Below are 14,192 nucleotides of genomic sequence, written 5' to 3'. Positions count from 1 at the left end.
GTCGCTTCCGAGTCCTTGCATCATTGTGTCTTTGCACTTACGATTTGTGTATGTGACCCTGACCAGAAGACAAAGCAGAAAGGCAGAAAAGCAGAAGAGGAGAATCTGCCCCGCCTTTGACAACCCTTGAAAAACCTACCTACCTTACCCTCTGTCACTGTTCTACATATCCGTCATGTACCTTTGAATGCTTCGTACCTGAGGCTGCTTTCTTTTGTGCCTTCTGCAACCTGCACGACTGACTGACTGCGGCTGCGACTGCACCTGCGCCTGGACCATACATACATACATATCCGTACGTACTGCGTACATAAATACATCCCCTGTTTGTATCCGTACCTGGAGACCTTACCTCAATACCTGGCTCGATACTTGGGTACCTGGGCCTGGGCGGGATCCGATCGCAAATTAATACATTTATTGACCCTCCCCAAGCCTGGCCCGTTTGTCGCGACTCGGTGCCGATTGATTGCATCTCAAGGCAGGTTCTCCACGACCGCTCCGCTCCACCTTCATTCTTCTCTCCCTCCATCTCCACCGCCCGCTGACCGACCGATGGCATGCTCGTCAACGGTCTCCATCTGCCTACTTGCTGTTAGTCTGTTACGGATAGTCCCATCATCTTAGCGCTTGCGAAGTCGGTGCCAACTGGTCGGACACGGAGAGAGGGGCACCCAAACACCGGATGACCGACGTAAAACTCGTGGCAGAAATTCTGAAATCCGCCTGCCAGGCCCTCCACCTCCTCCGCCTGCCTGCCTACTACTTCTCTGCCAGTACCTCGCTGCTTCTTCTTCGCCTTCTTGCCTTCTCTACTTTCTCGACTCGTTCCGTCTTTCTGATTACTCAACCTGTCTTTCTTTCCAGCTTGTCCTCACATCAACTCCGTCCATCCCGAAATATCACAACTTGAACGCTCCCAAGTGCATCAACTACCAAAACCATCCCGACCATCTGCAACTTAGTCTGTTACCTTTGCCCGTGCCCTCTCGGTCCTCCGCCGCCGGCACATCGAAGCTTATTCCGCCTACCCAAGCCATCCGATCCTTTAGGTCCGCAAAGTCTTGGATGGTGTCTTTAGCCGCATTCCCACCCATCGTTATTTGATCCCCCGTCCGTATTTCTTACGCTGTGAGAGGTTGTCACATACGCCGTTATCTTTTCACCTAGTCCTCCCCACGCCGGCCGACTACTGCACATATCCTGAGTGGGCTTTCGCATTCTCACCTGCGTCGCCGACAACATGGGGCGCCCACCGGCGTACATTTTCGTCGTCAGGTAAGAGGACCTTCTCACAACCCACGCTTGCAAGCTTCTGGAAGGCTGACGAGACTACTAGGCATGGCGCACGTCTCGACGCCGCCGACAAGAAGTGGCATCTCACGTCCCCGACACCTTACGACCCTCCTCTGACCTACGGCGGCTGGCAGCAAGCCAAAGCACTCGGCATACGCATTGGAAACATACTGAGACAGGCCGAAGCAGAGGTCAATGCCGATTCCAAGTTCTCCAACGGCCGCAATGGCTCTGTCGACTCGCAAAAGAGGCGCCGCAAGTTCAAGGTTGTCCTCCATAGCTCCCCGTTCTTGCGATGCGTCCAAACCTCCGTCGCCATCAGCGCGGGCCTGGCCCAGGCGCCTCCGCCCGGTACGCCCTCGTACTCGATGCCCTCGCCCAGCGCGAACCCTTCAGCCTCACCCTTTGTTCTCCCAGCGTCCGTAGCTGAGGAAGTCGATCCCCTCTCGAACGACGCGAACGGTACCAAGCCCGAGCAGGCCAGGAAGAAGATGATCAAGAAATCGACGTTGCGCCTGGATGCCTTCTTGGGGGAGTGGCTGTCCCCGGAATACTTTGAAATGATTACGCCGCCTCCGGGTTCCGCGATGATGCTGGCTGGAGCAAAGGCCGATCTGCTCAGACGGGAGAACATTCACGCCCACAACCACATCCAAGAGCACTCCCATCACCACGCAAATTCCGTCGGCCAAGCCCAGAGTCAGTTGTGGAACAGCCCAAAGTTCAGAGCTGCCCCCGCTCCCGCCCCCGAAAGGTCTGGATCTTCGGATTCCAACTCACCTTCCATCCTGGGTCTCGAAAACGTATCTGCCGTGGCTGGTGCTCTGCCGCGGAGTCGGGCTGGCAGTACGGCTAGCACCTCAAGCCAGCGCGTTCGTTTCACACTGCCAGAGCCCGCGAACCCAAATGACGGATATGTCGCCCCCAGTCCCCACTACGCTATTTCACCAAACCACACCATCCCCGACGGCTATGTTGCGCACGCGCGAGATGCTTGCGTGTCAGTAGATTACCAATGGGATTCGATGCGGGAGCCTCTGGACTGGGGCGATGGTGGCAAGTACGGTGAGGAGTGGACAGCCATGCACCACCGATTTAGGAAGGGTATTCAGAAGCTGGTGGACTGGTACACTACGGCTGAGCGTCCCGCGGAGATGGTCACCAAGGTCGTCAAGACCTCCCAAAATGGTGACACCGAGTGTGCTATCGATGATGAGGAAGACGACGATGTAGAGCCGGTGGTCATCCTGGTATCTCACGGTGCCGGTTGCAACGCCTTGATCGGCGCCATTACGCACCAGCCGGTCCTGATGGACGTGGCGATGGCTTCTCTGACCGTGGCCGCCAGAAAGCCCGGTCGCGACTCGGAGCCCTCCGGCTTGGATACGCCCATGTCGGAACCTGACGTCGACCCAATGTCCGGCACGAAAGGAATCATCCCCGTCCATCATTATTACGATCTCAAACTATTTGCAAACACCGAGCATCTGCGCCAGCCTGTCTCGGCCACCCACAATCTATCCAGAGCTCCCTCGACAGCCTCAAATCACTCACAAAACGGACAGTCATACTCGCGAGGGCGCATCTCGACCGTAGGATCGACCACATATACGCCGACGCCGATCACATTCAACCCCGACTCGTTTGACTTTGGAAGTAGAAGCAACTCGGCAAACGCAAATCTGGGCAGCATGCGCCGGGTTTCGAATAACACATACTCCCTTCCCAGGACGCCCGCGCTCAATACGACCGGGATCACGGTCGGCAGCGGCGCAACAAACTTTACGAAGCCATCACCGACCTTGTCCGTGGGGCTGTGGTCGCCAATCACACCAAAGAAGGAGACGGAAGAGGAGGAGGACGAGGAGGACGACATCTTTCCGGACTTTGACCACCGGAAGAAGTTGGCCGCCCTTTCCAAGCCCGGCCAGGAGATTGTCAAGCCTCCGACTCCAGAGAGAAAGGAGCCGCAGCTGGGTGGCCCGGCAAAGGTCCCCCTCAGACTGCAAGAGATCTCTCGTCCTACTTCGAGCGACGGCACGGACGAGGAGAACAAGATTCCTCAGTTGGGGACATTTGCCAGCGGGGGTCTATGGGGAGCGCCGCGCCCTTTGGGGGAGACTGAAATTATGCGCGACATGACGACCTCGAAGCGGCGTTGGACCGTGAACGAGCGCGGTTGATGGGCTGCTTCAAGAGACGATTGCATTGCGACGCGGCGTTGGACTATCTCATGGAATGAAGCGTACGAACATCCTCAAAGGACAGGATGGCATCATACAGCATGGAAGTTTTATCTTACAGCGGAAAAGCGCACACAATCACAACAGCGCTGTTACGCCTGCATCTGGGCGGCAAAAGGACAAATCTCTACTTTTTTCATCTTCATTATGGCATTGCGTAGGGACAAAAAGTTTTGGAGTGGCTCCAAAGCATGATATCATTTTTAATAGCGCAGTAGGGAGGGGGGCATTAGCAGGAGGGTTTTGCCTTTTTTGAAGTTTCCCCCCCAAAAACAGCCACCAAATAGTTGTTATGAAGGCATGGATGGATAGCATAGATGAATAAAATTACACAAAAAAGTTCAAACTGCAGTTGCTTGTTTACGCGGGTGTCTATATCTGTGCGAGAGGAATTCGAGGCTGTGTCATGAGTGAAATATTGAATAATTCGCTTCTAGTCTTGTTTAGGCATGACACAAGGGAAAACATCTCGAGACTATTCAGTGTAAGAGCTTTATGACGAGTATGCCTCCATCTAGGAACGCCCCCCCCGTGTACTCCCTCTTCGTATTCCACCACCGAAGCCCCCTTTTCATCTTTGTCCTGCTCAATTTCTCACGAACTCGAACCACACACCATCTTATCCCCCTTCCTACACCTCCTCTCGCCCTCTCAGTTGAAAGCCTTGTTCATAGCCTGGTGCGCCAACTCGACACCGAGGAACGTGGCCGCGTTCGCGGGCACGGCCCTCGCCAGCGCGGGTCCGAAACCAGGGAAGAAGGCCTTGACGCCCCCGCGACCGTACACCTCGCGCACCACGCCGCCGAGCGTGACGTTCCCCTCGGCCGTCTGCAGGCGCGACTTGACCGTGTCGACGGGGAACACGGGGATCCACATCGCCACGCCCGCCGCCGCGCCGGCGGCCGTAACAGCAAGCAAACTCAGCTCGCCCGAGGGCCTGCCCGTGACGGGGTCCTTGGGGGTGAGCCGCCGCTTGATGTACTCGTAGGCGGCGAAGTAGGCCGCGCTGCCGGGGCCGTCGCGCGCGAGGGTGGCGACGGAGCCGCGGAAGACGGAGCGCACCCCGCCCTCGGCGTAGAGCTGGCGGACGACGTCGGCGCCGCCTTTGTATTTGGGGGATTCGCCGGGCTTCAGGCGCTGGGACTGGACCTGGAGGATGACTTTTACGCGCTCGAAGGGGGCGGTGATGGCGGTCATGGGGATGGCGGAAAAGAAGCCCGCGGCGGAGACCTGGGCTATGGTGAGGGGGGCGTCGGGGGCGGAGGAGGTCGTGCGGACGAGGGTCTTGCCTAGGTCGTAGGCCCAGAAGGAGACGGCGACTGTCGGGGGTGGAAGAGATGGGTTAGCTGAGACGTACATGGAGGGAGGTAGGAAGAGAGAAACATACACATTGGCGTGACGCCCACGAGCGGCGCGCTCACGCCGGCGTACAGACCCCTCCGCAGGCCGTCGCGCGCGACGCTCTTGCGGACGACGTCGATGGCGGAGGAGTAGACGCCCTTGTCGGCGGTCTGGAGGCGGACCTTGACGAGGTCAAAGGGGTGGCCTACGACGACGGCGCAGACGCCGCCGAAGCCGCCTGCCGCGAGGGAGCGGAGCTGGGTTGCGAGGCCCGAGGCCGCCGCTTTCGTGTCGGCTTTGAGCTCGTCTTTGGATTCGGGGAGGCGGGGGACGGCGTCGGCGACGGGGGTCGGGAGGGAGGTTTGGAGGGTTTGGTTTAGGGATTTTGTTGCTTCTGTTGGGGAGGGTGCCATTTTGAGGGAGGGTGGAAGGGGGGGGGGGGGACCCTGGGTTGATTAGGAGGATTGGAGAAGGGAGGAGGGGAAGGTTTTGTGTGGATGGCGAGAAGGAGGTTGTCGTGAGATGGTTGTCGTGGGTGAGAAGAGTGTTTGGGGAGAGGAAGGGGGAGCTTTCACGTGCTCTGGGTTTCCCCGTCTTCTCTGGCTTTGTTGCTGATGTCCGGTAGCTTGCCCTAGGCGCGAAGCTGTGATGCGATCCAATGCGTGCCTTTACCACCGTGCGGTCCGTTCCTGGTGCAGTTTCTGGGTTGCTAGTTCTTCTTTTTTTTGCAACTATTCGTGCGTTCGGGAACTAGTAGTTGGAGTTGCAGTTTTGGATTCGGTCGTCCGTTGGAGAGGGCGGTGCGCGGTCGGATCGGAGAGAGGGAGTGAGAGACCACTTCAATGGCGGGAGACCTGGTACCTTGAGGTAGCTCGCTGCGGTTGCGGTACGTCAGTCGTTTGAGCCTCGGCAACACTCCAATTGGGGGGTTTGGGAGTCTCCACTTGTAGCCGGAGTATGGGGAATTTTGTGTACCTTACGGAGGAGGTACCTTATCCACTCGAAGTAGGAAATTCCCCAGATTCTTTTTGGAATTGGCTTGTGATGATTTTTATTTGGTAATGACTTGCTTGCAGGTTCAATGAGGAAAACGTCAAGGAAAGAGGGACGTGACAAGTGGCCGGTTGCATCCAAAAAGAGGACAGACCATCGTCTTTTCTCTAGGTTCCTACGGGCAATTGACTCGAGAGCTCATCCCAGCGACGCGGGATGAAACTGCAGCAACCTCCAACTCTTGAGGTGGCACTTGGCGCTGGCGGCATAGCGGTGCGGTGTACATACAATAGGTACTGTAGTGCGGTGTAATGGTCGGGTGCCTCGGTCGTTCGGCTCATTGTGGTGCCAGGGCTCCTTTTCCCCCCAACTTTTCCCACCACATGAGCTGCCCATCCCGCTACTTTCAGGTACTTACTCCGTACCTTACCAAGGGCTGCTCCGGTCCGGGCGGGCTTTCTGGGGGAAAGGAGGAAACTTGAGAGGGAAAAGGAGGGGGAAATGGGGGGAGGACCTGGGCCTAGATCGGGGCCTTGCTTTAGCGGGGTGCTCTGTATTTTGCTACTTCTTCATCCTGCAGAGCAATACCTACCAAAGGTACATAATTAGACCGGCGCGTATGCAGAAAGATGGCGATGACGAATAATCATAGGTGGCTTCTACATTGATGCTATTGAAATGCTTATGTGATGCAAACTATAATGTGTACCCGTTGGCTAGTAATCGTGTAAACGGTCTGAAGGAAGATTGGGATGAAAGTCAATTCCCATAAACACACACACACACAGACAGTTGGTGTTACTTTCATGTGATTTCCCAATGTCCCAATGCCATCACCGGTCAGCGTGCACAAAACGCCCATCTCCCTCTCCCTGAAATACACCCGCCTTACAAGGACCTTGAAGTGAGACCACATTCCCGAGACGAGTTACAGAGTCGCACAAAACCCCTCGCCTGACTTCTTAATCTCGTCTCGTCCAAGTAAACAAAGTCGACGTCGGCCGGCGAGTAAACAGCCACCAACAACAGTCCCCTCGACAAAGGCATCTCGGCTCGCTGCCGAAGTATTCGATTTCTCAAACTTCTGCCTCGAACCTTGAATGCCAGATTCTGCAGGCTACAAACATAACTCTCTTCCGCCATAACGTCAGCCATTCTGGCCATGCAATGGTCAAACCCCGCGTGCCAATGTACCTCACACACCAAGTGACAGCTCAACCCCCACGCGGGCGGACGGAGAACTGCCCTCGTTGCGAGACGTCACACGCTCGTATAGCATAGTTCTTACAGGCCACCTCGGGTCGGCGGAGCATTCACAGAATTCATCAAGTAAGATAGGTGCGCGATAACGTTAGCCTCAAGGGTATCAAGCTTTTTTGTTCTCCATGTTCTCCATCGCCACCCCTCGCGCAAAACCATGTGTATGCACTTGCTTCTTCTACTCATACAAAAAATGTCTCCTTGAATGGCCGTTTCGCAATGCCTTCCGTGATGCGACTTGCCTGATGTATAAACGTTCCGTGACTCCTAGAAGGAAGAAGAAAGAGCCCGACCGCGTAAAACCCCGTCACCAAAATCGGGGTCTCTCTAGCACCAAGCCTCTATGCGGTTCGTCTTCGCTTTCTGTCCCGCTGTCTAGTCAATGAAGAAGAAACACAAGAAAAATAGACCAGACACTCTACTCTCACTCCCGCTTCGTTCGTTCGTCCGGGATTGCCAATATCTCAAAAATCGTCGTCAAGGGGGTCGGATTTCGCTTCTCTAAAATGCCCTCTTGAGGGGTGTCGTGGCCAATCCCGTCGACCTTCCAACGCCGCACCAGCAGCTGCCGTCGCCTTCTCTTTCAACCTGGACTACAATGTCCATTGAGTTCTTCAAGAGGTATTCCCGCACGCGATCCCGTACTTCGTCTAGGCTCGCACCTCTCCCCGCCACGACGTGCACGATGCCCTGCAGCTTGTCCCCCGAGTCCTCGCTGCTCCGGTGGTCCATCCAGAACTTGGGCACCGAGTAGTTAACGACACCCTTTTGCTGCAAAATCCCCGCGAGCGTATTACGCAGGTTGTACTCAATGTCGTCGGGGATATTGAGAAGTAGGTTGCGCGCGGACGACTTGATGAGCGGAATCGCCGCGAGGAAAATCAGGATCGCAATGGCGCAAGAGGCCAAGGGGTCCCAAAACGTCCAGCCCGTGTAGTACGTCAAGATTGTCGACAGCACTACGGACGCGCTTCCCATCGTATCGGCCAGAACATGCAGAAAAATACCCTCCATGTTGTCGTTATGATGCGAGTGCCCGTGGCTATGCTTCTTTCCGTGCGAATGATCATGCCCGTGGTCGTGGTCATCGTGTGAGTGCGAGTGGCCGTGGCCATGGTCGTGGCCGTGGTGATGGTGCCCAAAGCCCCAAAGGCCCAGCAGGTTGATGACACCGCCGAGGAAGCTAACAATGAGAAGCTCCCGCAATCGGTGAAGTTCTTGACCTTCCCAAATTCGCTCAAACGCCTCCACGATAATCTCAACGCTAAGAAGCCTATCATTTGTCAGCGTTGTGACTCGTGCTGCAGCCTGGGAAACCTACATCAGCAAGATGCCATTGGCGAAACCACTCAGTGTCTCGATCTTTCCAAGCCCGAATGGAAATCGCTGGCTCTGAGGCCATTTGCTAGTGACTGCGGCGCAAAGACCAACAAAGAGGGCAAAGCAGTCGAAAAACATGTGAATCGTGTCGCTGAGGAGACCGAGCGAGTCGGTGACGTAGCCGTAAAACGCTTGTACGGCCATGAAGCCAAAGTTGAGACTGCGAAAACCAGAATGTCAGTGATACTCAAGGTGGAGTGTTTCGTAGTCCGACTCACGTCATGAAGTAAAAGATTCTTCTCGAGTCCTTCTCAACGAGAATGGTGTGGAGGACCGGAACCGCCGGCGTATATTTCAGGAGAACCCTCGTAAACAGAGACGGCTTCGCATGGTCGTGAGAGTGGGAGTGGGAGTGGCTGTGGCTGTGGCTGTGGGCGTGTGAATGGCCGTGATGGTCGTGGCCATGGCAATCGCCATGAGCGTGGTCGTGCGAGTGTGAATGATCGTGATCGTGATGATCGTGAGAATGCTCGTCTATCGTCATTGCGCCGTCAAGAGGCTGGAACGTTTCCGAAAAGGACCCATTTGTAGGCGTCAACAACTGACGACCGCTCGGTGTGATGTCCGTCTTCCAGCCGTCCATTGAAGCGAGAGAGCGAGGCGCCGCTCTTTCTCGAGGAATGGACGACTGGCTCGAGTTCGCTCGGTGATGTGAGTGGCCGCCGTGGGCGTGGCCATTGTGGCCGTGTGAATGATCGTGGTTATGTGCGTGGCTGCTGCCGGTCGAGTCTTGGCTCTGGCTGTGGGAGTGCAGCCCGCCGGTGGACATTGTCGACTTCAATGCGTGAAGGGACGGCGGCGAGTGGGAGTGGGAGTGCATGTGGTGATGGTGAGCGTGCGGCAGAGCGGAGGATGGCAAGGCGTAGGACGAGGCCATGTTGACCGCGGCGCGCGTTGTCGAGGTCGGTCGTCGGTCGGTCTGGGACCCGGGACTGGGATCGTTGTCGGTGTCGGTATCGGCGGGGATGGGCGAGGGAAAGGGCCTGTGTAGTGTCCCCTCTGTCGTATTTTCGTTGGGTCGTTTTCGTTCGCCTCTCCACCAAGGGCCCGTTGCGTCGGGATCTATTCGAAGATGCCCCTATCTTGTGCTAACCTGAGTCATGGGCCGGACGTTATCCGCATCCGCTAATTTTTTTCTGGGGTACGTCGAAGACAGGTCGACAACGGGTACGAGATATTGAAAAGCGTCGCAATTGAGGTGTCGTGGGACGTCCAGAACCGTGGAGCTGGAAGATGATGGAGCAAGAGTCGTGTGTGTGTTCGGGCCAGTGTACCTTGAGAAGACCTGGAGCTGGCAGTTGATGGCGGTGCGTGGTGGTTCAGGGGACCTGCACAGGCTAAAAAGGCCGGAATGGAGTCGCCCCGTCAATGACGTTGCGCGCCGCAGTTCAACGCTGAGCGCTGGAGGGGGACGGGAGATTTGATCGTCGACGGACGTGCCGGCGCCTCGCACAGACAATGGGCGAGAGTAGGTAGACAGATACGAATGGATTGGTTCGCTTGTGCTGTCGAATGCTGAGACTTGGAGATCTAATAAGATGAAAGAGGACCAAGTGTGGCTGAAAGGAGGAGCGGGGAGGGGAGCAAAGGAATTGAATGCAGAGGGGAGGAAGAAGAAGAGGAACAATAAGAGTGTCCTCGATGCTACCTTCCAGAGGCAATCAACCTAAGCCTCCACTTGCAAGGTATCGGTATCGGTACGGCAGGTCATCAAAAAGGCGGGATGGGCCAGCAGATGCCACCATGGATGATGGAGGATGGAGCAGCGTTATTGTTGTTGTTGTTTTTTTGGGCTGAACCATCGGGACGCATGGCATGTCGGGTGCTGCCTCCTTTCAATCTTTCAGATGAATCTCTCGCACCCGTGGACTTCTGGGACCTGAACCTAAAGGGGAACTCAGCCGTCAACCCCTGCAGATTTCTCCGTGTGGGGAGAGGCCGGGCGCCGGGTACGTAAGGTGCAGGTCGAGGAGGGCGGTCGTGTCTGTGATTCGCTGGGTGACACATCAAAGATGCCATCCAATTGTCCATCAGGAGGGGCACTGGGCAGCTGCATAAAGCTGTTCAGGGGATAGAGTATGGATACGGATCAGCAAAGAGCAAGACAACGCAATACCCTCGATCCTGGCTTGCCTGGCATGTCTGGGCGGATAATCTCTGATGGGACGGTCGCGGGTAAGGCGGTGTGATGGCTAACACTTGCTAATGCTATCCGCGGCCAGCCCCGTTGCGACATGTTTTCTGGGCCAAGCCAATGCCTGTGAGAGGAGTTCAGATGTCGCTGGGTGACAGGCACACGGGCAAGACAGTCGACAGGCATGAATGGTCTTTTCTTCTCTCTTGTTGTGCTGAGGCTGAGTTGGTCTGTGTCGGTTTTGCATGTGCAGCAGCTGGTTTTCCATTAATTGGGTGACGAAAAGTCTCGTTCGGAGATTTCTAATTTAGACAATTGGTGAATCGTGATCCAGACCCACGCAGGGGATCTGCAGAGTGATGAAGCTACCGTCTGCCGCACCTCAGCATCTTATTTTCTGATGATCCAGTTGTGAGGTTATCGGAGACTGGAACAGAAGAATGCGTACCTAGGTAGGTACCTTGACTGAGGTACCTTGGGTAGGTACCTACTCAGCGTGTTTCTCCACGTGACACCGTGTTATCGCGGTTATCGTGCTTATCAAATCATGGCGCCCACATCGGCCCCTCATTGGCGCCACCGTTGCAACATCCCAAAAGGCCTGCCCAAGTTGGAAGGCGCCAACAAGGACAAAGTCTTGGAAGGTGTGCGAGTCTAGCCCAGTAAAGAAGCTTCGTAGGCCGCTCGCGATTCCAATTTGTTCCCCACGAGGCCATCGTCAGGTCACGCAAGTCTGGGCAATTTGGCCTTTTTTTGCTACCTACCAAAACACTTCAACTTCGTGTCTCCTCCCCTCCCTCTTCAAGGATACTCAGCGAAACTCACGGATACTCCCCCCACCGCTCAGCCTTCAACTCGGACCCCTCCATGCGCGCACGCGCTAAGGCTGTTGATTGCAACTTCAGATGACAGGACGGGACACTTTGCATGACCGATACCACCACATCTGAGGCCTTGACGATCCATCTCCAAACTCCACCGCATTTCTCACCTCAACCACTCACGGCAACGGAGACACAAAGCTTCATTCTGGCCTACGCCGTCAATACCCTGCCACATTGGTCCCGAGCTGTCGCACATCGCCAACATGTCGTTGATACCTCTCGTGTTATCCGTCATCGCTGGCATCTGCACCACGCTTGTCGCTGCTCTCGGCATCAACTTTCTCACAAAGCTGCTGCCCACTCGCTACCATGCGGCTGAGAACCCCAAGGATGACCACATCCAGATCCTGGTCCTCGGCGATATAGGCCGGAGCCCTCGCATGCAGTACCATGCCATGAGCATCATGAAGCACGGCGGTAGAGTTGATCTCGTTGGTTACAAGGAGACTGCCCGCCATCCGGATCTCGTTGGCAATGAAAGAGTGGCTTTGTACCCATTGCCACCTCTTCCTACCGTCTTCAAATGGAACACCCTGCCGTTTCTCATCAATAAGCCGGCCAAAGTTGTCTGGCAAGCCTATTCCATCTTCTACGTTTTGGCATATACTGCACCCCCAGCTCGATGGATTGTCATTCAGGCAAGTGAGCCGTTACTTTGTGGAATCCACAGTCTAACTTTTTGCAGAACCCTCCTTCTATCCCGACGCTGCATCTGGCTTTGCTCGTGTCCCTCCTGAGAGGAAGCCACCTGCTAATTGACTGGCACAACTATGGCTGGTCCATCATGGCCACCGGCCGCAGCCAGAAGAACCCTCTGGTATGGCTCTACAAGAAGTATGAGATGTACTTTGGAAGGGTAGTCCCCACGGCCAACCTCACCGTCACCGACGCCATGGCACGGCAGCTCAAGGAGAAGCCGTATAGCAACAAGAAGCCCATCTTCACCCTGCACGATCGGCCAGCCGAAGTGTTCCAGCCCATCGCATCGACCAAAGCCCGGCAAGACTTTCTCTCGCATCTCAAGGAGACCAAGGACGTTGCCGACAGTATCATCGCCGGGACCACTCGTCTCATTGTCAGTAGCACATCATGGACCCCCGACGAGGATTTCGGCCTGCTGCTGGACGCCTTGGTGGCCTACGCGCACCCCGAAGAGGCCGTCACAGAGACCGGCGTTGGCCGACCTCCGATTCTGGCCATCATCACCGGCAAGGGCCCTCAGAAGGCCGAGTACGAGGAGAAGATCAAGAACCTCCGCCTGGAGGGTAAGCTCCCCGGCATCACCATCTTGACTGCGTGGCTATCAACCCGCGAGTACGCCACGCTGCTCTCATGCGCCGACCTCGGTGTCTGCCTCCACAAATCCAGCTCTGGTGTTGACTTACCTATGAAGGTGGTTGACATGTTTGGTTCGGGGCTACCTGTGGCTGCCTACTCGGCATATGAGAGCTTCGGCGAGCTGATCAAGGAGGGTGAGAATGGGTGCGGATTTGAGACGGCTACTGAGCTGGCCGACGTTCTAATCAGGCTTCTAAGTGAGAGCGGCAAGGACGAGCTGAAGACCTTGAAGGCGGGAGCCATCAAGGAGGGAAGCTTACGCTGGGATGAGGAGTGGGATCGCGTCGTTGGGCGGATCGTGGGCGTAATTGATAGCTGAGGTGGAGATTATTCAATTATGACCAGAAAAAATAGAGACAAGCTAGTAGGCATTAAAGTTATTGAAACTTGTGTACAGCGAGACGATGGATATCAGGACGCCACCGTACTACATGACAAGAACAACGTAGATAGCGAAAGTTCACCCCACGGTCGGAAAAAGCAAGACAGCCTTCCGGAAGGCAAAAGTTTGATTTCGCCCGGACTTGAACCGGAGACCTTCAGTGTGTTAGACTGACGTGATAACCAACTACACCACGAAACCAGTGATTGTTAGATGCCTGAGGGCTGCGTTGACTCATGAAGGTCACAGTTGGCAGGCCCTTAGTTTCCGCGCGGCAGCTCGCGGCAAGGATGGCCCCCGGACCCTCCGCGTCCGAGGTCGAGCCGGCGAGTCCCCATTTGAGCCGATCTATTAGCGGGGCATACCCACCACGGCCTCTCCATCACCCTCCTCTCACCGCCGAGAGCTGACGTTCGGCGCATACTTCGTAATGTCTCCCGAGTTTGTCTTTGGGTTCAACGACTTCAAACGCTATCTCATGCATCTTTACGGCACAGCCTAGGCAGAAACGCGTGCTTTGCAACGTTTCAAGACATGACCTCCAGGCAGCAAAGGTCTAGCAGGGATCATGGCAAGTCTACGGCTGCATGTCATGGTCTGAACTAAGATCAGCGGCCGATGGAGTAAACGTGTCTAGTGGTCTCGGACTTGATCCGATTTGTCTAGCTCAGCATCATCTCAGCGGCAAGGCCCTAAGTTCATCCATGTGTGGAAAGCTTCGATGATGACTTGCGTTTGCTCTATCGTTTCGCTTCCTGCGGTTCCTTGACCCTTGCAACAGAAAGACAAGACAAACAAGAAAGACAAGAGTTGATGAGAAATAAGCATTAAACTCCTTCCTCTCTGAGATTTATGAGTCAACTGTTCTTGTTTGGGCAAGGGTGTAACGAGGGTTGGATGGAGTCGTCTCACTTGGGGATATACTTAAAGAAGCCATGAGA

The 14,192-nt window shown here is 55.5% G+C and overlaps 4 protein-coding genes across 4 annotated transcripts; 2 read left to right on the top strand and 2 right to left on the bottom strand.

Annotated features, from left to right (window-relative positions):
- Positions 1-1,243: 1,243 nt before the first annotated feature.
- CABS01_10419 (phosphoglycerate mutase) lies at positions 1,244-3,479 on the top strand (the record flags this gene model as incomplete). Its single annotated transcript, XM_060543775.1, has 2 exons — positions 1,244-1,278; positions 1,340-3,479. The coding sequence occupies 2 exons, from the start codon at positions 1,244-1,246 to the stop codon at positions 3,477-3,479; spliced, it is 2,175 nt and encodes a 724-aa protein (XP_060399457.1).
- A 711-nt stretch (positions 3,480-4,190) lies between these two features.
- On the bottom strand, positions 4,191-5,293 carry CABS01_10418 (uncharacterized protein; the record flags this gene model as incomplete). Its single annotated transcript, XM_060543774.1, has 2 exons — positions 4,191-4,858; positions 4,927-5,293. 2 exons carry the CDS (start codon positions 5,291-5,293, stop codon positions 4,191-4,193), a joined length of 1,035 nt encoding a protein of 344 aa, XP_060399456.1.
- A 2,341-nt stretch (positions 5,294-7,634) lies between these two features.
- On the bottom strand, positions 7,635-9,390 carry CABS01_10417 (cation efflux family protein; the record flags this gene model as incomplete). The annotated part of the gene is made up of 3 exons (XM_060543773.1): positions 7,635-8,406; positions 8,455-8,673; positions 8,732-9,390. The coding sequence occupies 3 exons, from the start codon at positions 9,388-9,390 to the stop codon at positions 7,635-7,637; spliced, it is 1,650 nt and encodes a 549-aa protein (XP_060399455.1).
- A 2,344-nt stretch (positions 9,391-11,734) lies between these two features.
- Positions 11,735-13,188, top strand: CABS01_10416 (glycosyl transferase group 1; the record flags this gene model as incomplete). Its single annotated transcript, XM_060543772.1, has 2 exons — positions 11,735-12,160; positions 12,217-13,188. 2 exons carry the CDS (start codon positions 11,735-11,737, stop codon positions 13,186-13,188), a joined length of 1,398 nt encoding a protein of 465 aa, XP_060399454.1.
- Between the last annotated feature and the right edge of the window lie 1,004 nt (positions 13,189-14,192).

This window comes from Colletotrichum abscissum (assembly GCF_030869225.1).
Source record: "Colletotrichum abscissum strain IMI 504890 chromosome Unknown Scaffold_26.1, whole genome shotgun sequence".
NCBI classification, from domain to species: domain Eukaryota; kingdom Fungi; phylum Ascomycota; class Sordariomycetes; order Glomerellales; family Glomerellaceae; genus Colletotrichum; species Colletotrichum abscissum.
This window is presented reverse-complemented; position numbering and strand designations above follow the sequence as displayed.